General features: G+C 38.8%; 1 protein-coding gene across 4 annotated transcripts in view; it reads right to left on the bottom strand.

The window, feature by feature from the left end:
- Positions 1-27694, bottom strand: part of spata6 (spermatogenesis associated 6) — a 134668-nt gene that overhangs the window by 10562 nt on the left and 96412 nt on the right. For 3 of the 4 annotated variants that reach the window (XM_073063041.1, XM_073063043.1, XM_073063042.1), the window contains 3 exons: positions 24676-24781; positions 19648-19694; positions 18135-18310 (listed from right to left, as the gene is read on the bottom strand). In XM_073063041.1, the coding sequence (XP_072919142.1) occupies positions 18135-18310; positions 19648-19694; positions 24676-24781 (329 nt within the window). The remainder of the gene's footprint in view (positions 1-18134; positions 18311-19647; positions 19695-24675; positions 24782-27694) is intronic. The other variant, XR_012101032.1, reaches the window with a different exon arrangement.

Here is a 27694-nt window from a genome sequence, read left to right as displayed (position 1 = left end):
TTATGTACCTTAATAATATGCTTTAAAATCAGAAAAGTAATTGTTAAGACTATTGTTGACAGCAAACTGCAGTCTGTCACGCACTGTAAGGTCCTACATGAGGACAGTGATGGCTGCAATCAGGGGAGTTCTTACATAACATGCCAATGTGAAATGACAAGGACTGCCATTATCCAGTGCTAAGCTGCTGATTTATAGATGCCTTTGGCTTGAATTCTTGCTGCTGAAGCATTTGAGGAGATTAGGAATGTGAAGGAAGTCAGAACTGGAGGGATACAGAGCTTTGAAGACTGCAGGACTAATGGAAGTTGGATATTAAAAAATATCCATAGACAAGAATAAGCACAATAAGGATTAAATTTCATCACTGGATACAAGAGGAAATAATTTTGCATTGGGCTTTTTAAACACAAAAAAAACTGCAAACAAACCCATAATCTTTCTAATTGTCCAACAGCCTTAATTGCAACACATCTTGATATGTGATTTATTTTTCTTTTATTTTTAAAATGAAATTGTTATCTAAAGATCAGAGTTTGCCAAAAATATTGAAATAAAACAATTAATACTTGTCAATATCATTTATGAGTTACAGGCAGTCAAGGGCATTATTGCCAAATCAGAGAGGAGTCAATTCTGCCCCTGGCCAAGATGACATTGAAAAATTGCCCAGATACAGTGTGAGAAAAGTATTCACCCACTTGGAAGTTTTTATGTTTTATTGTTTTACTACATTGAATCACAGTGGATTTAATCTGACTTTTTTTTTGACAATAATCTTTCATTGAAAAAGACTTTCATGTCAAAGCAAAAACAGATCTCTACATAGTGATCTAAATTAATTATAAATATAAAACACAAAATAATTCATTACATAAGTATTTATTCCTTTAATATGACACACCAAATCATCACTGGTGCAGCCAATTGGCTTTAAAAGTCACAATTAACTAAATGGAGATCACCTGTGTGCAGGTAAGGTGTTTTAATTGATTGTAGTAAAAATACTCCTGTATCTGGAAGATCCAACTGCTGGTAAGTCAGTATCCTGACAAAAACTACATCATTAAGATAAGAGAACACTCCAAAGAACTCCATGGAAAGGTTGTTGGAAAGTACAAGTCTGGAGATGGATACAAGAAAATTTCGGAGTCACTGAATATCCCTCAGAGTACAGTGAAGTCAATCATCAAAACAATGGAAAGAATATGGCACACCTGTAAATCTGCCTAGAGTAGGCCATCCTTAAAAACTGAGTGACCATGAAAGAAGAGGACTAGAGAGGGGAGGCCACCAAGAGACCTATGAGAACTCTGGAGGAGTTACAAGCTTCAGTGGCTGAGATGGGAGAGACTGCACATGCAACAACAGTTGCCCAGGTGCTTCACCAGTCACAGCTTTACAGGAGAGTGGCAAACAGAAAGCTACTGTTGAAAAAAAATCACACATCAAATCTCAGCTAGAGTTTGCCAGAAGGCATGTAGGAAACTTTGAAGTCAGCTGGAAAGAGGGTCATGGTCTGTTGATACCAAAATTGAGCCTCTTGGCCATCAGACTAAACACTATGTTTGGCATAAACCAAACACTGCATATCATCAAAAACACATCATCCCTACCGTGAAGCATGGTGACGGCTCCATCATGCTGTGGGGATGCTTCACTGCAGCAGGCCCGGGAAGAGTAAAATAAATGCAGCAAAATACAGGGAAAACCTGGAGGAAAACCTGATGCAGTCTGCAACAGACCTGTGACTTGAAAGAAGATTTGCTTTCCGGCAAGACAATGACATCAAGTACAAAGCCAAAGCTACAAAGGAATAGCTTAAAAACAGCCGATTGAGAATTTCTGGCTGGACTTGAAAAGGGATGTTCATTCATGATCCTCATGCAATCCGACAGAGCTTGAGCAGTTTTGTAAAGAACGGGGAAAAATTTCAGTGTCCAGATGTGCAAAGCTGATAGAGACCTATCCACACAGACTCATGGCTATAAATGCTGCCAAAGGTGCATCTACTAAATACTGGGTTGAATGGGATGAGTACTTGTACATCCAATTATTTTGTGTTTTATATTTGTGATTAATTTAGATCACTTTGTAGAGATCTGTTTTCACTGTGACACAAAATAGTCTATTTCTGTTGATCAGTGTCAAAAAAGGCCAAATTAACTGTGATTCAATGTTGTAAGACACATGAATTAAAAAAATATTTTAGACTTAGCCAATGAAAGCATCAACTGTTGGTCATTGCCTTTGTCACACAGTCAAAGTACTGGCTAATATACCAATAATATTTGTAAAAGAATATTCTCCACAATATTTGTTTAATTGTGCACTACAGAAAATCCCTTAATAAATTTGGAATAAAAAGTCAAACATGTACTGACAAAATTGTACCAATATGTTTTAATAATTCACAATATTTTATATCTATGATAATACAATAGTTTGGATAATCAAATTCTCATCAATGTTTCTCTTCAGCTAGGCATGATATTTAATATTTTGTCCTTATCCTCAGTTTTGGTTAAGAGCTATTTTCTTTGAAAATAATAAAGAAATTTTTCTCACACCTACTTGAATGCACTTGGTCGGTTGTAAACATCTCTCATTTAGTATCCCAAAGGATGCATTGTCAGGGTGATGTATGGAATCTCAACTATTACTAAGTAAAAGCCCCAGCTGGAAATTAAGCATTAATGATTAGATCTCGGTAACACTTCCCATATCTAAGAGTTAATTAGACTAACATAGAAGAACCAATATTGAAGGCAGGTGTTAATTGTGTCTATGAAAACAAAAAGCTTCTGTAAATTCAGTCAAAAGTACTTTGTTTGAATCTGAAGCATGCAAATCTCTATTGTATTAGGGGCTTCCCACGTCCCATTATCTCTACAATACATATAACCAACCCTCCACAAACAAGAGGAGAATTAGCTGAGGCTCTGACCATCATTTTCCAAAACTGCTGGAACCTGTTAACTTGGGACTATGATTTAATATCGTAGAAAAGGATAGAATGAGTAGAAAGGCAGTCAGACTGGTGAGTGGATTATTTAATAATGACTGAGGAACTCCATAAGTTTATAAATGTTCTGGGATCTTTCTTAATCTTACCCAGTAGTGCTTTTACTTATAATTACTTTCAATCCTAATTAATTTTTGCCAAGCATGCCCTAACACATTCAATGCTCTTGCAGGACTTTTTATTTTTTCCCATTTTAGTTTAGTAGAAACGTGGCAAACAGAATCGAATCCAGTGAAATGCGAGGCAAAGTGCTTTGAACAAGGCAATCGACTATGCAAGAAATTGTTCAAGAACGAGGGGTGATTAGGCACATCTCCAGAGACTCCTGGAAACCAGCAGTTAATTAAGGTGGCTAAGGAGGTATTCGTAACATTTTTAGTTTTCTTATATAGAATTCTTGATATTCCTTACAATCTTTTCCCCTCTTGGTAACTAATATCCATGACAAACCCACAGCTATTTTGTCAGCTTTCTACAACCAACCATTGTATCTCTTTATCTGGCCAAGCTGTCCTGAATGTGGTTTCTCCGCAATATGACAGGGCTCTCCACCAAGTCTGTCCTATTTCTCATATTTATGCCCTCAACTTTTTTTCTTCCTCACACAAAGAGAGCATGATTCAGCTTCTCACGAGGAAATCTGCAGATACTGTAAATTCAAACAACAACACACACAAAATGCTGGTGGAACACAGCAGGTCAGGAAGCATCTATAAGGAGAAGCGCTGTCGACGTTTCGGGCCGAGACCCTTCGTCAGGACTAACTGAAAGGAAAGATAGTAAGAGATTTGAAAGTAGTGGGGGGAGGGGAAAATGCAAAATGATAGGAGAAGACCAGAGGGGTTGGGATAAAGCTAAGAGCTGGAAAGGTGATTGGCGAAAGTGATACAGAGCTGGAGAAGGGAAAGGATCATGGGACGGGAGACCTCAGGAGAAAGAAAGGGGGGGGGGAGCACCAGAGGGAGATGGAGAACAGGCAAACAACTAAATATGTCAGGGATGGGGTAAGAAGGGGAGGAGGGGCATTAACAGAAGTTAGAGAAGTCAATGTTCATGCCATAAGGTTGGAGGCTACCTAGCTGGTATGTAAGGTGTTCCTCCAATCTGAGTTTGGATTCATTTTGACAATAGAGGAGGCCATGGATAGACATATCAGAATGGGAATGGGACGTGGAATTAAAATGTGTGGCCACTGGGAGATCCTGCTTTTTCTGGCGGACCGAGCGTAAGTGTTCTGCGAAACGGTCTCCCAGTCTGCAACGGGTCTCACCAATATATAAAAGGCCACACCAGGAGCACCAGACGCAGTATACCACACCAGCCGACTCACAGGTGAAGTGTCGCCTGACCTGGAAGGACTGTCTGGGGCCCTGAATGGTGGAGAGGGAGGAAGTGTAAGGGCAGGTGTAGCACTTGTTCCGTTAACTTGTTCCACCACCTCCAACGGGATCCCACTACCAAACACATTTTTCCCTCCCCCCCTTTCTGCTTTTCACAGGGATCACTCCCTACGCGACTCCCTTGTCCACTTATCCCCCCCATCCCTTCCCACCGATCTCCCTCCTGGCACTTATCCTTGTAAACAGAACAAGTGCTACACCTGCCCTTACACTTCCTCCCTCACCACCATTCAGGGCCCCAGACAGTCCTTCCAGGTCAGGCGACACTTCACCTGTGAGTCGGCTGGTGTGGTATACTGCGTCCGGTGCTCCCGGTGTGGCCTTTTATATATTGGTGAGACCCGTTGCAGACTGGGAGACCGTTTCGCAGAACACCTATGCTCGGTCTGCCAGAAAAAGCAGGATCTCCCAGTGGCCACACATTTTAATTCCACGTCCCATTCCCATTCTGATATGTCTATCCATGGCCTCCTCTATTATCAAAATGAATCCAAACTCAGGTTGGAGGAACAACACCTTATATACCAGCTGGGTAGCCTCCAACCTGATGGCATGAACATTGACTTCTCTAACTTCCGTTAATGCCCCTCCTCCCCTTCTTACCCCATCCCTGACATATTTAGTTGTTTGCCTGTTCTCCATCTCCCTCTGGTGCTCCCCCCCTCCTTTCTTTCTCCTGAGGTCTCACGTCCCATGATCCTTTCCCTTCTCCAGCTCTGTATCACTTTCGCCAATCACCTTTCCAGCTCTTAACTTCATCCCACCCCCTCCAGTCTTCTCCTATCATTTCACATTCCCCCCCCCCCACTACTTTCAAATCTCTTACTATCTTTCCTTTTGGTTAGTCCTGACGAAGGGTCTCAGCCCGAAACGTCGACAGCGCTTCTCCCTATAGATGCTGCCTGGCCTGCTGTGTTCCACCAGCATTTTGTGTGTGTTGATGATTCAGCTTCTTCTCACTTTCCACTCTACCAGCCCATATTCAACATATCACCCTCCTGATTGCCATCATCTCCAAAAATAATACCACCAGACAGTTCTTCCCTTCTGCAACATTGTAAAGATACTGTTCCCCCTACAACCCACTGGTTTACCCTACCACTGCTATTAGGCCTCCTTCTCTTGCTCGCAGTAACCTTTCACGCAGTCATAGGAGATTGGAACTCTGCATTTTTACCTCCTTTCTTTCCATCATCCAGGGATCCAAGGCATTCAATATTCACAATGTGATTTTCTCCACATTGGAGAAACCAAACACAGATTGAGTAACTAGAGACACAAAAGACTGCAGATGCTTGACAGATTGAGTGACTACTTTGTTGAGTACCTCTGTTCAGTTTGCAACGGTGATTCTTAGCTTCCAGTGCCTGTCACTTCAATTCTCCATCTCACTCCGATTTTGTGCTTTTGGCCTCTTACACAGCTTGAGAAAAAGCATATCACCTTCCCGAATGGAACATTTCAGTTGCTAGGACTCAACACTAAATTCAATAAATTCAGATAATCAGTCTTTCCATTTTGTATCAGAGTTAAATATTTTTATAAAAAACTACCAGTTTGTTATGTAAACACTACACTTTGCTTTTCAGAATCATGGCCTGACATGCTGAGCATTTACAAAATCCTCTGTTATTACAGGCTTTTAGTAAATTCATATTCTGTACCTTACAGTACTGGCAGTGCTTTCTCTGTCTCCTCTGTCCTCAATAATCTCAACTCATTGTACCACATCGAAACAGGAATCCACCTCTCTGGGTCTTCAATGGATCATAGGCTTTTCTTATTGGTGGAGACAGTGATCATGCAAATATGCATCAAACAACAATTAGGCCAAACCTATAGAGTTGCTCTCTAATTTCTCACTGTGTCACTCACCATTTGAAAAGAAGGATATGATGCATAAAAGAGGAGGTAGGGTAGATTTGAGGATCTTGTCACAGCTGGAGAAGACTAGTTATGAGGAGAGAATGTTTTCCTGAAAAAGACAGCCAAAGTGAGTTTTAATTAAGGTGTAAAAATTAAGGGCACCCTACACAGGGTAAGTGTGAGAGGAGTTATAGAACTAAAGTAATTGTTAGAAAAATTAGAGGCATTGACAATTTTTTCCTCAACCAGGTAATGTGTCAACATGAAAATGTAGCAATGCCAGAAACCAGCATTATTCAGAATACCTTAACTGATGGACCTAAGGAAATGCGATACACCTAAAGATATCTTTTTGGTCAATGATTTTTCTGGGAACCTATCAGTAATAGAATTTAATTTTATTCAATTGAGATAAAATAATTCTGCTGTTTGCCATTCCTATCCACTAGTCTGTGCTATTGTACAGATCAAATATGCTGAAAATGTTACATTGAGTAAAACTTTTTTTTACTTGCAAGTTGATATTTTAGATTTTCTGAATACTTGACCAGCCCAGGAGTATCCAGAGCATTGTCATTGAGTACCATAGGAAAAAAATAGGATTATATGTTTGCAATATTAGGTGAAGGGGACTTCTTGTGCAATGGTATCAGGTTCTGACACCAAGTCCTTCCTGTCGTGAAAGAGAATTCACAAAATATTCTATTCACCTCCTTCCTTACCTCCATTCAGGACCCAAAACAGTATTCCAGGTGAGGCAACACTTCACCTGCAGATCTGCTGGGGTTGTCTATTGTAGCCGGTGCTCCTGATGCCGACTCCTCCACATTAGTGAGACCCTAAGCAAACTGGGGGACTGCTTTGTCAAGCACCTCTGCTCCAACTACCAAAAGCGGAATTTCCTGGTGGGTGGCCAACCATTTTAATTTCTATCCCAATTCCTGTTCTGATACGTCAGTTCATGGCCTCCTCTTTTGCCACAATGAGGCCACTCTCAGAGTGGAAGAGCAGCACCTCATATTCTGTCTAGGTAGCCTCCAACCTGATGACATGAACATTGCTTTCTCCTTCTGGTAATTTTTTCCCCTTTTTTTTAACTCCCCCCCCATCCCTCTTCTTCTGTATCCCACTTTGACCTCCTACCTCTTCTCCTCACCTGCCTATGATCTTCTGCTGTTGTTCCTCCTTCTTCTCTTACTCCCATGGTCCACACCCCTCTCATATCAGATTCTTTCTTCTCCAGCATTTTACCTTCCCCACTCACTTGGCTTCACCTATCACCTTCTATTTAGTCCTCTTTCCCTTCCCCCTACCTTTTTATTCTGGCATCTTCCCCTTCCTTTCCAGTCTTGAAGAAGGGTCTTGGCCAGAAACGTCAAAATTCATATCCCTAAATGCTGCCTGACTTGCTGAGTTCCTCCAGCATTTTATGTGTTGCTCTGGATTTGCAGCATCTGCAGAATCTCTTGTGTTTACAAAATATTGCTGTCAGCTATCTGGAGAGTTTAACATTGCAAACGTTCAACATTCATAGATTAAGTCAAGTTCAAAGCTGAAGAACAGATGAAATGGATGAAATGAAAGTAAAGCCACACATAAAGAATTAGTTGAAAGACATTATAAAAATAAAAATATCTTCAATCTATGTTTCTTAATGTAGAAACATCATAAAAATAGAGTACTAATTAGAGATGACACTAGTCCACATAATGGCACTAAGACAGGAATATTAATTATTTATTTAACTTAAGCTTCAATTGAAATAACATGTACCGTAGATTCCGGACTACAGAGCGCACCTGATTAAAAGCCGCTGGCTCTAACTTTAGAAATAAAATCAATTTTTTACTTGTACAGGCCGCACCGGATTTTAGGCCGCACCGGATTTTCGGCCGCAGGTGTCCCACGTTGTAATATGAGATATTTACACTGAAAGATATTACACGTGAGGATTTTTTAACTTTTAATTAAATCCATATGGTAACATAAACAAATACATATTGCAAATGCTTTTTTTCGAACCGTGCCTATAACGCGGCTACTTTTAAATATACGTTGCGTATACTTCTTTACTGAACAACATTCCAATATCTCCTAACGACTGGTAAAAAATATATATACTGCAGCCTACCAGGAAAAGTTATTGATCGCCTTTAACTTAAAAGCAGCGTTCAGCGTTTTCGCTCCGCCACTCCCCCCCGCCGTCCCGTTTATCGCAAACCGGTATCCCACAAGACGCGGCGAAACCGGGTGTGACGTCATAGCATCCCGCGATGTAGTACAGAAAACAAATATAGTTAAAACAGTTCTAACTTTAACTAACAAATGAATTACTAAGCGAAAATATTATAAACTAAATAACTGCCATAAAGGCAGCACAATGCTTTTCTTCGAGTGTTTTCCATGTTGATGAGGGTGAGTACAAATGACTGATTTACAATAATTTAATTGTGAAAGTGCGCTTGATTTATCGTACAATTTCATTGGACCTCTGTGAACTACTCATCAATTTTATTGGTCTACTGTTACGAGGCAAAATGTTTTTGGCGGCATGAAAAAAAATAATGTATTAGCCGCTCCGTATTAAAGGCCGCAGAGTTCAAAGCTGTTCAAAATGTGGGAAAAAAGTAGCGGCTTAAAATCCGGAATCTACGGTACATTTAAGCAGTCAATTTCTTTTTATTAGAGTCACAGAGTCGCACAGCAGACAGCACAGAAACAGACCCTTTGGTCCAATTTGTCCATGCTGATATCATGTTGAATTTTGCATAACATGCAAAGGCAATGAAACCACAACCATCAGAACCTTGAAACTGGATTATGTAAACACAAATTTTAATGAAAAGTAAAAGAAAAACTAACTGGAAATTAGGAACACTATACAAACTGCTCAAAATCCATGATTTATGTTCTGGATCCTTTGACTAGATTCAGCCTCTGCACAGAGGATCACAAGTGTCCAATGCATGCCTGGATGCCTCTTCCAAAATCTTTATCTTACATGAATGGCCCACTAATACATATTGATGCAGGCTATTTCACCAAGAGTTAATGGTAACTTGTTTTCCGGCACTGCGAACACAACTGATGTAGGGTCCCTATTATGGGAAGCACATACACAATTCTCCTCTGGGGCCTTTCACCCTAATCACTGCAGCAAAACCCACTACCTACAAACCTGACAGATCCCCAACCCACCAAAGATTGTTGACAGCACTCATACAAGCATTTCCTAAATACAGTATCTTTCCTCAAATACCACTCTGGATCCACCAACTGCATTCTCAGGACTACCACTGCAACCAATTGATCCTTGGTCCTATGCCTCTACCCATCAAATCGGCCTGATATAATTTCTAATCACTTTCATCAACCCCCATGTTTGTCTCCCCAAAAATCTCCAATTTCTTAAACCCATATTCACTTGAGTAATGACAGCGTGTACACCATTGATTGCACAATACCTGTTTTGAAATACACAATGCTTTTTAGCTGTACCAGCACCAGACAATTTCTAGTCATAGGATTTTAGATTACTGTAAAGATTGCTACAAGATAAATTCACAATTTTCTCAATTTAGCAAAATGCCGGGGACTCTGCAAAGCATAATGTTTTTAAGCATTCTTCAATAACCTCCTTCTAAAAATCTTTTCAGGCTCTTCTCAGGCTTCTTACAGGTAACTGAAGAGAGTAATCAAATAAAATGTCTATTGTAATTTACTCTTAAAAATACTGTTATAAGCTGACAAAAAAAAGATACAAATGCATAAACATTTGCAAACTTTTTCACTGTACCTTCATGCCACAATAATAAAGCAATTTGCCTAACTGTCAGGAACTAATAATCAAGCACTATTTGATTCATATCACATTTCATCTACCTTTGAATTATGCATCCACTTAGAATTTGTAACCACAGGCTGCTCATCCAACAAATGTAAACAAGAGGCTGTTCAGATATCTGTGGCTGCATTTGCTCTTGGTGCTCCAAAATCTTCTAAATTATAGAGTATTCTGTAATTCATTTTATGTACAAATCTATATAATAATTTGAATATAAAACCTATCCAATACCCAAAATAGATATTCCCAATAAATACACTGAACTACAAAAATACTGCAACGTCTTACTGTACTTTTAGCATTTACTAAGTATTTATAATAACTTACTGTTCTTGATCCTTCTTAATTATCAGAGCCCTTATTCATCTAATTTTCTATGGAAATAATAAATCTGATATTACAATTAATGATATCTGTTGGCTCCCAGCTGCAGAAGTATCTGTACAGCATTAAACTAATGATTTGCACACGTTCCAGTTCCTCATCCGAGTGTTGGGAGTCATGAGGAACATGGCCTGGATTTTGTTTGATGTCTCTTATAATGGCTAAGTTAAATATGAATACAATGCCTGATTAGAGAAACTGGATTGAAATGTCAGTAGATGATAATACATTGCAAAAACTCAAGATTTCTGTAAAAACAAGTGAAATTATTCCAAGTCACAATGTTCAAAATTCAACCTTGGTCTTTGGTTCATGGTAGAATTCTTTTTTTACTCTTTGTCCTTCTTCAATACAGAGGTTTGGCAGATGGAATTCAAATGTTAGGAGTCAATTCATATCAACAACTACTCAAGTTCTGCATTAAATTGTACTTTTATTCATGGAAGTCATTAGAAGAGATAGCTTTGCATTGTAGGAGAGATTTTCATTGCAGATTATAAAGAGGCAGAGAAAGATTTAAGATTAGCTTTTATTTGTCACATTATGATAGTGACACGTACAGTGAAATGCATCATTTGTGTCAATGACCAAGACAGTCTGACTATTTGCTGGGGGCAAACCACAAGTGTTGCCATGCTTCCAGTGCCAACAGCACATGCCAAAACTTACTAACCCTAACCAGTTCATCTTTGCATTATGGGAGGAAATCAGAACACCGAGGGGATTATCCACAAAATATACAAATAAAAATATCTGATAATCACACTAAATGCAAGACTAATTTCAAAGCTACTGTATGCTAAGTAAATTTAAGAACAAGTTTCTTGGTTCCATATAATATTTCAATGCACAGGAAGCAATCTTGCAATCCAAATTGTTCATTTTAGAACTTACTGAATGGAATGACAAAAGGTAAAACCTGCAAAAGTCTCTCATGAGAACTCACAGCCTTTGTAGCATAAATGGAAAAATTCCTTTGCTCCTTTCACCAAATGTGTTTAAATCAGACAATATATTCAACCTCCAATGCCCTTTTTGTAAATCACAGCATACGAGAATACTCTCCTCTAAATGTTCTCTTGAAAAGGGATAAAAAATGGCAATTGTTTGGGCCTATAGCACAAAATTAAAGGTAAAACAATACAGCTGTGCATCACTATTTACACCTAACTCAATTCCACAGTTACTACATTTCAAACACTTTATGATATAATAATTGTATTATTAACGCTATATTATTTTAGCGTAGATAGTTAACAGCTAAAAGTTACTGTTAACTGCAAAAAAGCAACTAAAAGTTAATACGTAATTTTTCCTTTATAACCCAAGCTAGTTGCTGCAATGGTATGTTTTATATATCAGTGTGAATGTGATCTCTGTCTAAACACCAAAAGCTCAACTAAAATGAAATTTCTAGATAATCCAATATCTCATGCTCCTTTATCAACTAAGGGGGTTATTGGAGCTAGTGCTGCAACATACTGCTGGCAGACCTAAAGCATGAAGAATAGAATCCAGAAAAGAACAAAACCATTTCTGGAGCTGCCAGGAATTACATTCCAATGAAGTTGAGTAACTGTGCTTACTTTGTAGTTAAAAAATACAACTTCATCAGAGATATATTACATACATATTTAGATTGCTATTTACTCAGTATAGACATATCAGCTTCAATATTGTTCTTTTTTCAAAGAAACAGGATTCCTTTTGATAAGCCCCTCACCAATTCCTAAAAGTTAAAACAAATAGATCAGTAGATGTGACTGCTGTCAAACCTATCAAAGAGCATACTTACAAAACAATCTAGAAGCATGGATTTAATCAAGGCAAATATTTTCTTCCAAGCAAATAACCACTTCCTCAATGGCAAGAAGACAAAGATGATGGTTATTGACTTCAGGAAAACACATACCACTTACACCTCTCTTCACATCAGCGGCTTAGCAGCGGAAAATGCAAGCAGTTTCAAACTCCTGAGAATGCATATCTCACACAACCTTTCATGGTCTCAGAACACATCCTCTACAGTTAAGAAAGCTCACCAATGCCTCTTCTTTCCGAGGAGACTGAAGAAAGCTGGATGAACTATGTACGTCAATACTCTCATCATTCTACAGATGTGCAGTTGAGAGCATCCTTAATATGCAACATCATATGGGAACTGCCCTGTGATGGACAGAAGGGCTCGACAATGGGTAGTTAAAAGTGCCCAATCAATCACTGGCATTAACCTACACACTATCAAGAACATATATACAAAAGGATGCCAAAAAAAGGCCAGCAATATCATGAAGGATCCTACCCACCCTGCTTATGCACTGTTAGTCCCACTCCCATCAGGAAGGGGACTACACAGCATCCATTCTGATCAACACCTCCACTACCACTACATCCACATTAGCCACTCATCTCCACAACCCCTCAGCATCCAGTATCCCCCATGCACCTCCACTTTACAGTTGTAAAGATTGTTTTATAGGATTGTTTTTATATTTATTATATTGCTTATGCTTCTTTTATGCTACATCAGATCTGCAGTAACAATCACTTTGATCTCCTTTACACTTGTGTACTGAAGAATGACAATAATCTTGCATCTTAATGGAGTGGGGGGGGGGGGGGGGGGTCAAAACCAAACAACCTAAATTGCATATCTGTAAAAAACGTCCATGGAAATAAATGACTGTTTCTAGATTATGGTTTGCTGTCATTGCAATGTTGATCAGATTATAAAGGTGGCAAAAGATTTAGAAATGAAAAAACATTGGCAGTTACGCATTGTTGCCCTAACAATAATTTCATTTATCATCAGGAGACAAATACTGGTATTTTTAATTGGTTATTGATAAGTATCAACCCTCATACAGTGGAGATACTGCAACAAACTACCAAAACAGGTCAATCAAATGAATCCCGGATTCACCTGAGCGACATCTGTCCAAAAGCCCAAGCATACTGACCCATACAAATACTGAATCAATAACAATTTCTTGCAAAAGAAATGTAATTTCAAAAAGTAAGATCATGTAATCAATATAAGAGCTGTGAATCAAGTCACCGATCAATTCTTTAAAAATGGCATTTGTAGCCTGGAAGTTCAGAACATTACAATATTACTTAAAAAAACAAAAGATATAATGCATGAACAACTCAATTTTTAAGTAAAAGACATTATGATTAAAACAAGATGCTATTTCAATTCTTAAGTTTTTAACCTCACCTCTGAAATTGTTCTATTGTAAAGAAAATCAAAAGCATTTATTTTCACTTACTAAACTGACGTGAAATTTGTTGTTTTGCAGCAGCAGTACGAAGTCATGAAATTACTACACATTGCAAAAATAAATAAATAGACATAAAAAGGAATAATGAGGTAGTGTTCATGGACTGTTCAGAAATCTGATGGCAGATGAGAGAAGCTGTTTTCTGAATTGTTGAATCCTGTATTTCCTCTCCAATGGTAGTAATAAGAAGGCATGCCCCAGAGGGACAGGGCCTTTAGTAATAGATCCTACTATCCTGAGGCACCGCCCTTTGCAGATATTATCAGTGGTGAGGAGAACTGTGACCATAATGGAGCTCGCTGACTCTACAGCCTTCTGCGGGTTTGTGAAATCCTGTGCCAGTCAGAATGCTCTCTACTTTACATCTATATAAATATGTAAAAGAGTATTTGATAACATACCAAATTTCCTCAACCTCCAAACAAAGCAGAGCTGCTGACATGTCTGCTTTGTGATTGAATCAATGTGTTGGGCACAAAATCGGGCCTCCAATATTGACGCCCAGGAACTTAAAATTTGCTCATTCTTTTTACCATTGACTGCTCAATAAGGTCTCCTGTATGTTCTCCCCACTCCTAAAGTCCACAATCAATTCCTCAGTCTTGCTAACACTGAGTTTGAAGTTGTTGCAGTAGTGACTCCCCTAAACCAGCTGATACATCTTTCCTGAACACCTACTTATTGCCACTTGAGACTTGACCAACATCAGCAAATTTATAGGTGGCATTTGACTTGTACTTAACCACACAGTCATGAATGTGGAGAGAGTAGAGCAGTGTTATATAGTGTTAAGGCCAATTTATACTTCTGCGTTGAATCTATGCTGTAGGTACCATGTACCCTACACTGTAGGGTGACGTGCACCTCCCCAAAATAGTAACTCACGCATTGCGGTGACGTAGACCGCAACAACTGTGATTGGTCCGCTTGGTAGCATCGCATTTCCTCCTACGCATTTCCGGTTGCTTCTTCTCCGCCATGTCTGTACACCAATGTGAAATAGATGAACCAAATCGTCAAATCTACCTGCCAACATGTGAAAATGTTTGAAATGCATTTCCTCGTCCATGTCTCTCACGAAGAAACTCAACACAGTGGCATCGAAACTCCGCTGCCAACTAGCGTTATGGCGCACACCAACGCATGCTCGCTATGGCGTAGAGCCTACGCAGAAGTGAAAATCAGGCCTACAATGTAGGCTATGGCGTAGCCCATATGCAGAAGTATAAATCAGCCTTTATTTAGAGTATATCACGTGAAATAAAGCAGAGTAGAGTATTTTCTTAAATCAGAGTCCTATAATGTAACTAACAAGTCCTAACATAGCTCCCCTCTGCCCCCACCCACTTCCAGCTGTCCCTCAGGTGTCAAGGATGACTTGCTTTTAGTTCAGCTTGGTGGGTTAGTGATAGTCACAAGACCAGTGTTGAAGCTGCATAGTGAACGCTACGTGGAGCTGGTGGTCAATGACAGTGTTGGTAAAAAGGGTAATTTGGGAATTGGTGCCCTTTCCACCAGTTATGCTGGGCTTCTGCATGCTCCAGCTGAAGGAATTCAGGATTATAGGTGTCATTCTGTATGTTTCTACTTCATTTTGAATTGTTGTGGGCTAAGGAATCCCAGTGGTCAGTGAAATTGCCATACTTTTTCTAAGGAGACACAGCGACTTATTTTTGTTGTCCACAAAATGGTTGTCAAATAGTTGCTGGATCTTCTGCAGCCTTTCCAATACAATCTGTTCTTTACACAATCAGCTGGACCTCAGCCCTCAGTTAGAGTTCCTAATGCAAGATCATTTTATGCTTAGATAATTAGCACCCAGATAATCCTGATCATTCTTATCAAGTCAAACCAGATGTATTCATGTAGAGAAGCCTTTACATAGGTGGCAATAGTCTTGGAACTCAGACCAGTCCAGACTTATGAATATACTCTATTCACTCTTGTTGAGGGACCATTAGGGTGCCTATGAAGTGTTTCCAAGCTGGGGAAAGGATGAACTAGGTCCCAACCTTGTCAGCCTCAGAAAGCAGTGCAGTTTGAAATCCTGTCTTACTATAGTACTTACACTGCATGGCACACAAAGACTCAAAAGCAACACCAGGTGGCCAGCTGATAACAGAGATATCAATCCACTACAAACATCTTGCTAGGGCTATTCTCAAGGGTAGACAGAGAGGTTGTGTAAAGGACTTAGGAAGGCTGCTGGGGAAGAGAGACTGTGGAAAGAGGGAAAGCAGAGGAAGCCAGGAACAGGGAAGGAAGGAACTCGATGAGTGAAAGGATGAAACACTGAAGTGAGAAGCAGGGAGATGATGGGTGGAAAAGGTAAAGGGCTGAAGAAGAAGGCATGATAGGAGAGGAGAATGGATCATGGGAGAAAGCGAAGAAGCAGGGGCAACAATGGGAGGGGATAGGCTGATGAGGAGAAGAGAAGAGGTAAGAGTGACCTCATCTTGGCAGTAGAGAGGCCATGGACTAACATGTCGATATAGTTATGGGGATCGGAATTAAAGTGGTTGGCCACCAGGAAGTTTTACTTCTTGCAGATGGAGCGAAAGTACTCAACAAAGCAGCCCCACAATCTACGTCAGTATCACCGATGTAGAAGAGATGGCATCAGGAGCACCAGATACTGTAGATGACCCCAACAGATTTGCATGTGAAGCACTGCCTCACCTAGAAGGACTATTTGGGACCCAGAATGGAGGTGGGGGAAAAGGTGAATGGCCTGCATATGGGAAGAACATGCACACAGAGGATGCTGGAAAATGATCTCAGACGCCCCGAGCTGTAATAGCATTGCGCTAACCACTATGGTGCCACTTAATCCTCTCTTTCCCTACCCACCTGGATTTACCTATCACCATTCCCCTCCCCCACCTTCTCATTCTGGCTTCTTCTCCCTTCCTTTCTAGACTTGATGAAGGATCTCAGACCGAAATGTCAACTGTTTATTCCTTTCCATGGATACTGCCTGACCCTCCTGAATTCCTCTAGCATTTTGTAAGTATTATTCTGTGTACATAAAATCTTGTTGACAAAATCTTTCAACACAGTAAAATGATATGTTGGTCTAAAAATTCTGCTTAACCAATTATCTATTAATCTAATTTTGCAAACAGTTCTTGACACTGTTGATAATTTAATAGAATCACTTAAATTTCAAAAAATATTAGCAACTGAAAGTAATAGAATGCAAAACAGTTGGACAAAATAAATTTACATCTCACAATAATATGGATAAAATTACCCACTGTTTTCAGTGCATCTTTAAAAAAAAAGGTAACGACTCTAGTTTCTTTCAAAAAGTCTTATTTTAATCTACAATTGTGCAGTACATCTGCAAATGCTCAGCATATCCAGTTTGTTAAATTCTCTAACATGATCTACATATGGGTAGAGGCAGAACATAAATATGATTGTAACACTACTCTTCTAAACAGTATTTGCAATAAATACATTATTTTATACTTCATTATCTTTAAATTACTTCAGACTATCTCTGAAAAGATGATCATGTATTCCCATGTACCCATGACATTTTTAACACTTGAAAAATACCATTGATATCATTGCTCACATTGTCTAGAACCTTGTCAGTCATTGGCCATTAATGACACACCAAGTTTTCAGCATTTTACAGCTATGTAATTTAAAGGGCATCTCACTTAAAGTTATGATTACTGCAGTCTTCTGTATGATGACTGCTCAATTAGAAATCTGCTCCAGTTCACCACAAAAGCTTCCACAGAATTCTACCATTATGTGAATACTTGAAAACTCCTGATAACAGATGCTTTCATTGTGGTTCCTTTAACTTTGCTTAAGAAAAGGTGGTGCAAGTACGGACAGTGTATAGAGGGAAATTGTCAAAAGTTCCAATATTTGTAGACCATATTCCAAGAAGTCATCAGAGTCACCATGTCCCTGTCTCAATTTCTCTTTTCATCTATTATAAAATCATAACAATCTTCTTATTCATATTCCCAGCAACATCATTTAGGCCTGTTTATTCCCAAACTTACAGCGACAGAGTCCTGGAATTATGATGGATGGGACCAGGTCCTTGGGCCCAACTTGTCCTCAAGTTGCCTATATTTAGTCATAACCTTTGAAACCTTTCCTATCCACATATCTGTGAAAATTTCTTTTAAAAGATGTAAATACTTCCAGCCCCATCACTTCTAAATGTGGAGATTGCATACAATACTTCTAAAATTACAAATTTATATTGACATTCCATCCATACTTATGTTCACAGAAACAGAATATTACTAGCCTTAAAATAAGTATAAATGTGAAAAGGAAAAAAAAATGTAGAAAACTACCTCTCTCGAAGAGATAATCGCTTTAAGATAGGGCTTTGTTTCTGGAAATATGATGATGCTGAACAGTTCATTACCGTCGCAGGAGAGAATTGTCTGCCAGCTGGTCCTGACATAATATGTGCATCAGTGCCTTCAGAAAAAACATCTAGATCTTTCTCACGAGGCTTCTTGATGGCCTAGAAAGTAATAAAAAAAGGCTGTAATTATTATCACTAGAAATACACAGAGGGAGCTTTGACCTTGGCAAATCATGTCTTTAGAAATACCACTGTATCTTGATTTAACAGAAGCTCCAAATAAAACACCATCTATGCTTTTTAAATGGCAAAAAACAATAAAAATTATATATTACAAATTCAAACGTTTTGCATTCACATATGAAAATGTTGGTGTCACAGTTTCATGAAAATAACAAATTACCTATTCACAAACAAATTACAATTCAACACAAAGATGCTAGAGGAACTCAGTATTTTAGGCAACACTATGGAGGTAAGTGACCACTCGATATTTTGGGCTGAGACCTTCATCAGGTCTGGAAGGAAAGGGAAGAAGCCAGAATAAAAGGGTGGGAGGAGAGGGAGGAGCATGAGCTGGTGGGTGATAGGTGAATCCAGGTTGACAAGATAGGAGATAGGAAGGTGGGGAAGATAGGAGGGTGGGGTAGGGGTGGGAGAGGTGGGAATGAAGTGAGAATCTGGAAGGTGATGGGTTCCATCAGATTCCATTTTATTCAGCCCTTTGCTTCTTCCACCTATCTGGAGCCTTTCTTGTGTCTCAAGATTATAATTTAAGTTTGAATTATCTAAGTCAAAAGCCAATAGAAGAAACAAGAAATGACAATAAATAGGGAAATATAAAACAAATCAAGCACATACAGTAAGAAAAATCTATGAATTTTGGAAATTTTTTTCAACAACCATGATGATTTAAAAAATTACTAGCAGGCATACAATTTCCACATAGCACAAAAGTTGATTTTATGTTATTGAGTTTTTATGTGGGACTGGAACTTGAAGCTTAGTATTAGTGAATCCTCTGTAACACAAAATATTACGGCTTTGAAAATGCACCTGCACCTGGAGCTCCTAGAACTTATGAATATTGCCATAAGTTGCAGAATAATCAGTCGCAGATGTAACATGAACATTCTATTCTTATGAGCCAATTCTGTTGAAAGCTTACAATGTGGTCATTTCTATTATGTAGTTAGCAAATTTTGCATAGGTAAAAACAAAATCAATAAAAGACCAATATAAATATAACTAAACTGAAATAAATGTAATTTAGTACCTCCTGTAGACTTAAAAATAACATTTCTGTATTTAAGTGTCTGATTCAAATAACATTCCTATAAATAGTTGAAGAGATAATTTAAAAAATGTTCATTTCAAGTTCAGTTTTCCAAGACCTTCGATATAAAAACTAACACATAAGAACAGATGTGTCACGAACAATGTCAATCATTATCAATTAAATGCACACTTTTTGGAAGAAATTAAAATAAAAATACATTTTCTGAAGTCTTGTTGGGTCTGTAACTTCCACGTAGCGATGGATCTGAAAAAAAGATGATATAATGACTGATTATTTTCACAAAAAATGAGTAACATTTTTTCATTCTATTATGAAATTTTTTCATTTTTTTCATTCTGTGAACTCAGACCTGGAGGCTTCCACAATGGATCAGTCCAAAGTATCATCTATAGGACAACCCACCCCATCATCCTCAGGTATTAGATCTTGTGTCCATCGGGGTCTCTCAGTCTCTTGCTCTGTGATGTTGAACTTCTCATAGACCAATTCAGCTTTTGGATCTGTATCGTAATGGGCTGCCAATGAGCGTTCAATTATTCCTTCCTTCCTGTCTGTGTGAAAATTCTGCTTCATCCAAGATTACTCAAAGTTGGTGTGCTTTGTTGTGGAGAAGAATAAGTGTCTTTGCCTGAGGTGGTCCATGGGGTCGAGTAAGATGGGTTGTTAGGGAGAGGATGAGGACAGAATCCCAGGGATTTAATGGGAGAGGGGTTCACTGGGAAAGTGTCTGTCAACCTTTGGAATGATGAAGATCTGGTTCGGAATCAGAGGGGTGTGTTTACTGACTGACATCAGGGGTTTGTGGAGCAAAGATTACGGATTATGGATGTAGGTCTAGAGCTTCGGAGAATGAGGGGATAAAGGTTTACAAAATTATGAGGGGTATAGATAGGGTACATGCAAGCAGGCAACTTCCACTGAGGTTGCGTGAGATCAGAACTAGAGGTCACAGGTTAAGAGTGAAAGGTGAAATGTTTAAGGGAAACTTCAGAAGGAATATCTTCACTCTGAGGGTGGTACGAGTGTGGAACAAGCTGCCAACAGATGTGGTGGATGTGGGTTTGATTTCAACATCAAAGAGAAGTCTGGATGAATACATGGATGGGAGGGGAATGGGCGGCTCTGTTCTGGGTGCAGGTTGATGGGACGAGGCAGAATATTAGTTCAGCATGGACTAGCTAGGCCAAAAGGCCTGTTTCTATGCTGTAGTGCTCTATGACTCTATGTGTTAATTAAATAATGCCTGGCAAAATAAACACAAATGTTCCCCTGAACATAACAGCAACTAAAAGTTGGTTTCAAGTTGGTGGCAGTCTGAAAACTCTATGTCCAACCCATCTAAATGATTTGATAACCCATTTTCACTATCACCTGGTTCAGAAAGAAAACAAGGGCTATCCAGGGAAGAACTAAAGTGTATCCACGAACCAGACAGCCTTCTCAGTGGCAATGAAATTGGCAGCATTACTCCAAAGTAACATTAATCAAAGAATGCATTCAGCTGATGACAGATCTCTCCTGCAGGAAACCTGAAACAATTAGATACTCTGGCAGGGCAGAGAGAGGCTCATCCACTTCCAATGGTACCAGCTTTTTTGGGTGCAAGGATCTATTCTAAAGACATTGCCTCAAATTTCTGTCACATTTATCAATATAGGTTGAGAAATCAACCATTGTCTTCACTGCCCAGTTCAAGAATCTGTATAGAAAATGATAAGGTACTCATAATGAGAAAGTGCAGAAAACATACATTAACTTTTACAATTATTTTCATAGAGCATTTAAGTTTTTAATTTAAGTAATTATATTGATTTCAGAAGCTACAGCTCAAATGCCTCCTACTTCTATATCTTAACCTGCTCATCTATGTGTATGATTGTGTGAATGATATGCAAACTATACCACATAAAACCTATTATTAACCTAGCACTGACCTCAACATGCCACATTGGAGGTAAAATTCTAGAAAATTTGGATTGTATGAATGAGCAGCTGAAAAGTCCAAATAACAATTTTGTCTCCAACTTCAGAACAAAAATAAATATGATTAATATAAACAAATAATTTTAAAAAATCATACATGCTAACATCTTATAGCAAGAGTACACTTCAGCCACTGGTATCAAATTTAAATGTCGATTGTTATTTAGAGATATGAGGATTGATTTGAATATTACAGGCTATTGGCAAGATGTTTCCAGTGAGCCACGGCAACGTATTGCGGGTTGCTTACAGAACTTCTAAATATACCCCATTTGGATTGCTCTCACTGCAATCCGAAGCCTGTAATTTCCCTATAAGTGTACTATTGAACCATCTTAATGAACTAGCAATTTCACAATCTTCTAAAGGCCTTCTATTCCATGTCCAGACAGCACTTTGGGAAATCTGATTATTTGAGTGTCCTTCTCCTACCTGCATACAGAGACTAAAGAACAAGGCTCCAGAGATGAGGACAACAAAGAATTAGTCATGGGAGGCAGAGGGACGGTTATGGGATTGCTGCTAATCGGTGGACTGAGCCTGGGTCAAGGACTCATCAGAGGATCTAAACGAATACGCAGACTTTATAAAAACAATCGCACATGTGTGTGTCCCCACAAAATCAGAGTTCTTCCCAACCAGAAGCCTTAGATGAACCACGAGAGCCACAATCTGCAGAGGGCCAGATCAGTGGCATTCAAGTCTGGTGACCAAGTAACACACAAGAGGTCCCGGTGTAAACTCTGGAAAACAATCATATGGGCAAAGTGGCAATTCCGAACCAAAGATGTATCACTGAAGGATGCTCGACAGCAGTGGCAGAGCTTGAATGCTATTACTTCTTACAAAGTGAAACCAAGCCACATAGATGACAAAAAGTCTTCACTCCCAGATGAGCTCAATGCCTTCAATGCTTACTTTGAACATCAAAGCATGAAGGAACCTTCACAAACTCCCACAGCTCTGAATGACCTTGTGATTTGTTTTGAGGCTGATGTGAAAGCATCCTTTAGGAGGGTGAACCCATGGAAAGCATCCAGCCCAGATGGGGTACCTGGTCAGAGTACCAGAGACCTGTGCTGATCAATTGGCTGGTGCGTTCACCGATATTTTTAACTCATTGCTTCAGCAGTCTGAGGTACCCACAGCTTCAAGCAGACTTGAATTATACCGTTGCCTAAGAAGAATGTGGTACCTGCCTCAGTGACTATCCTCCAGTAGCACCTCCATCCACTGTGATGAAGTGCTTTAAGAGCTTGGTGTTGAAACATATCAACTCCTGCCTGAGAAGCAAATTGGATCCACTCCATTTTGCTTGCAGCCACAACAAGTCAATTAACAGTTGCCATTTCATTGGCTCTTCACTGAACTCTGGAACATCAAGATGCCCTTTATCAGTTACACCTCAGCATTCAATACCATCGTCCTCTCAAAACTAATCAATAAGCTTCATGACCTTAGCCTCAAAACCCCTTTGTGCTACTGGGTCCTCAATTTCCTCACTTGCAGATACCAGTCAGTTCAGATTTGCAACAACATCTCCTCCACAATCGCCATCAGCACAGGTGCACCACAGGCTGTGTGCTTAGCCCTGCTCTACTTGATTTGTACCGCTGGATCTCTGTTTATTTTCTGATCCTTAGGGTTTTTCCAGGAGTCAGGAATGATGAACAGTCTTAATTCTACAAATTCCATTTATTTTAGAGTATAAACAAACATACAAATACTAAGCAAACCAAATAAATAGCTGCGAAATGATGCAAAGGGGTGTATGGATGCAAAGACAAAGGAATAAAGATAGCTAAGATGGTGCCTCTGAAAAATCTATCACTTTTATAGTAAGATAAGGAAATTTCCAGAGATAGGAATGAATTAGTTAATAAGCTACATAATTAAAACAATTACATCACGTGGGTAATGTATTGATAAGTAAATGGAACACCAACTGAGCCACTTTTGTTGTGCTACCCCTCCCCTGCAAATAATGACACAAAAGGTGGATGTATATAGTGATTATGTTAGGAGGCAAGGAGGTTCTGAAAATATGTGAAACCCTTCATTATAACAGAACCATGGAAGCGTTGAGATTAAAAAGGTAAAAATAAAATATTTTTAAGAAGTTGCTAATAAAACTCCAGAATTTTCTCATCAGATACACCTTACTATTACTAACGTCAGCTAATCCTGGAAAATGCTGCACTTTACGGATCTTGGTTCATATCAAAGTTCATAAAAAATTAGAACCATAAAACTAACTACTCCTGCATCATTGGCTCTTATTTTTCCATGAGAAAATTAATTTGGTAAGTACTCAGTGTTGTTTCACTGGAAGTCTGCAAACAGAGGGATCTCTAGAGATTGCTTTCAGCCTAAAAGAAACACTTCCAAAGCTATTTTTACAAAAAAAAAACAGCAAACTAATTTACCTTCTAAGATTGGCCAAATTGCTTGTTAGTAATAAATAGAATTGGCGAGAAAATAAGGTTCATAATGAACTTTCAGATTTATTAGGCATTTTTCTAGTTAAAGGGTGAAGAGCCACATGCACACATATTAAAACTATCTGCCCAGGGCAGGGTTGCTTGTGCTGACACAGCAGAGAGCAAGGTTGACAATATCAGCTTAATTCTAGAAATAAGCAGGATAAGGTAATTTACACAGGTCACTGACTGCCCAAGGGCACTCCAACTCTGTTTCAGCAGAACCTGTATATCTGTATTGGAAGTTTGTTAATCATTCTTAATAATATGCTTGCATCATCTCTTTGGAGAATGTGCAATGCAGCACTACTCTTATACTAACTGAATCAAAATTAATTATAATGCATATTGTAATATCCATTAGAAATGATCTATAATATCCTGCTTTAAAAATCTGATATTCATTATTCTTCATTCTGCACTATTAGTGTATCTTTGCCAATGTCGCCATTGTTATCATCTATTAAACCATGTTTTTAGATCCTAGCTTCTTGGAATTGTGTAACAATTTGATGTCACGTGGTAGTCTAATTTATATGGCTGGTTTAACATCACAGCATGATACAACGAGGACAAAATCGTAGCCAATCCAAACAGTTGACATCTGACAAGTCTCCTGATTAATTGAAATTATAATATTCTAGGCTGTGATCAACACAGAGAAGTAGCTATAACAAAATACAATAACTAAATAAAGTTAAGTACTTTGAACTTAATCACTAATGCTTAAGAACACAAAATAGAGAAGGTATTGGTCCTACCATCACAAAATGATGAACTCAGAGGCCAACTCTTCTGATAATTCGGTTTAGGATAAATGGATGTGTTAATGCACAGATCATCAGTGGGCAACAACTTATGATCAATCTGAAGATACAAATAAAGTTTAAGTTAAGTATGCAGAAGTAACTTTCCTCATTGATTTATGTTTTTTTTCAATACAAACTCAGGTTTTCATATTCAATCCCATACTTTAACCTAATGTATAGAATTAAGTATTATCATCGATATATTGAACAGGAAAGCCAATCATTGCCCTGTTTTGTGGAAAAATAGATAACATCTCTGTGTTAATTGACCAGTTAATTTACATTAATGATATTGCTTGAAGCTTAAATGTTAGCCAGAACAGCATAAAATATTTTCTTCAAATAGCAGTCATATCTTTAAAATCAAACAAGAGGCACATTTTCTCTGGAAGATAGTTCTTCTACAGTGCAGTACTCTCTCAATAATTCACTGTGGTATCATCCTAGATTTTGTGTTCAAACATAGAAAGGTGATTAAATCTCTAGTTTAACGCAGGTCTGCCAGTTGTAATGACCCAAGAGGAAGACAATACATTAAGACAATGGTCTAGATTTTATGTTGGCATGAGAGCAAAATTACTCTGTAAAATTGATAGCAACTTTGGGATTGCCTTATTTGCATGATATGTTGCAAAAAATCTGAAGCTGCTTTCAATAATTCATTGCAACACTGCCAGTTCCAATCCAACAATTATATCAACACAGACACCAACAAGGAGCAAAAACTTAAAATAAACTTCCAGTACTTAAGTCTGTTGATGCTTTTGTACAATATCTAAAGAGAGACAAAGAAAGCTTTCCCATGTCAGAGAAGCAGTTTAAGGGATATAGCTCAAAGAAACCAAGATAACAGATTTCAATTAGCTTGTTAATTGAAAATCTCTTCAGCAGCACGTTAATTTAGGAATAGTTTATTAGAATTCTTTAAGATGATGTGCAATGTCTATTAACTCTACATGAGTAATAATGTCCATGCTATGAACTATGGAGGTCAACTGGCTCAGAGTAAGAAGCAAAGAGTGGTAGTTGAAAGTTATTTCTCAGAATGGAGATCAGTGACTAGTGGTGTGGCATACGGGTTGGCATTATTTATTTATACAAACTGTTTGGATGCAAATACACAATACTTGCCTAGTAAATTTGAGATCACACCTTTTAGGAGTTGTTGATAGTGAAGATTATCATAGGGGGATCTTGATCAGTTAAGGAAGTGGGCCGAAGAATGGCAAGTGGATTAAACACAGTTAAGTATGAGAAAAGTCAAACCAGCAGAATCAGATTCAGGTTTAATATCACTGGCATATGTCGTGAATTATGTTGCTTTGTGGCAGCAATACAATACAATCTATAAATTACAATAAGAAATATATATATTAAAAATAAATAAAGTGCAAAAATAAGCAAAGAAAAAGAAAGAAATAGTGAGGTAGTGTAACACACACAAAATACAAAATGCTGGAGGACCTCAGCAGGCCTCTATGGAAAAGAGTAAACAGTCAACGTTTAGGGCAGAGATCCTTCAGCAGTCCTAATGAAGGGACACTTCAGCTGCTTACTCTTTTCCACAGATGCTACCTGGTCTGCTGAATTCCTCCAGCATTTTTGTGTGTTGCTTTGGATTTCCTGCATCTGCAGATTTTCTTATGTTTGTGAGATAGTGTACATGGGTTCATTGTTCATTCAGAAATCTGATAGTGGTGGGGAACAAGCTGTTTCTAAAATGTTGAGTATGTATCTTCAGGCACTTGCACCTCTTTCTTGATGGTATCAATGAAAAAGGGGAATGTTATGGGCAAATGGGGTCACTAATGATGGATACTGCCCATTTGAGGCATCGCTTTTTAAATATGTCCTCAATACCTGGGAGCCCAATGTCCATGATGGAGCTGGCTGAGTTCACTGCTTTTTGCACCTCTTTCCAATCCTGCACTACGGTCCTTCCGTCTCCAGTTAGAATGCTCTACCTGGTACATCTGTAGAAATTTACGAGAGCCTTTGATACCGTACAAAGTCTCCCCAGACTCCTAATGAAATACAGCTGCTGTTGTGTTTTCTTTGTAATTTAATACGTTGGCCCCAAGGTAGATTTTCAGGGGTATTTGCACCTAGGAACTTGAAGCTGCTCAATCTTTTCACTGTTGATCCCTGGATGAGGACTGGTGTGTGTGTTCCCTCGACCTCCCCTTCCTGAAGTGCACAATCAAGTCCTTGGACTTACTGATGTTGAGTACAAGATTGTTGTTGTGACACCGCTCAACCAGCTGATCTATCACACTCTTGTACGCTTCCTCATCACCATCTAAAATTTTGCAAACAATAGTTGTGACAACAGTAAATTTACAGATGGCATTTGAGCTGTGCCTAGCCACACAGTTGTGGGTTAGAGAGAATAGAGCAGTGGTCTAAGCACGCATCCTTGAGATGTGCGAATGTTAATTGTCAGCAAACAGATGTTATTTCCAATCTGCACTGGCTGTGGTCTCCTGATGTGGAAGGCAAGTATCTAATTGCAGAGGGAGGTACAGACACCCAGGTTTTGGAACTCGTTCATTAGTGCTGAAGAAATGATGGTGTTAAATGCTAAACTGTAATAAATAAACAGCAGCCTGATGTAGGTATTGCTATTGTCCAGGTGATTCAAGGCTGAATGAGGAGCTAGTGAGACTGCATCCACTGTAACGAAGGACTTATACAATGAATGTGAAGTGTAATGATACAAAGAGATCTAGCAATGCAAGTGCATAGCTCATTGAAAATTGTATCACATCAGATGATAAAAAGGCCTCCATTAAGTTAGAGCACCAAACACAGGGGCTAGGACATTATGTTGTAGTTGTATTATTCATTGGTGAGGCTGCACTTGGAATACTGTGTACAGTTTTGGCAGCCCTTTTATAGGAAGGTCATGGTTAAACTGGAAGGACTACAAAAAAAATTATGAGCATGTTGCCAGGACCAGAAGGCCTGAGTT

This window comes from Hemitrygon akajei, chromosome 12 (assembly GCF_048418815.1).
Source record: "Hemitrygon akajei chromosome 12, sHemAka1.3, whole genome shotgun sequence".
Classification (NCBI taxonomy): domain Eukaryota; kingdom Metazoa; phylum Chordata; class Chondrichthyes; order Myliobatiformes; family Dasyatidae; genus Hemitrygon; species Hemitrygon akajei.
Note: the sequence above shows the minus strand (reverse complement) of the source record. Positions and strands in the feature narration are given on the sequence as shown.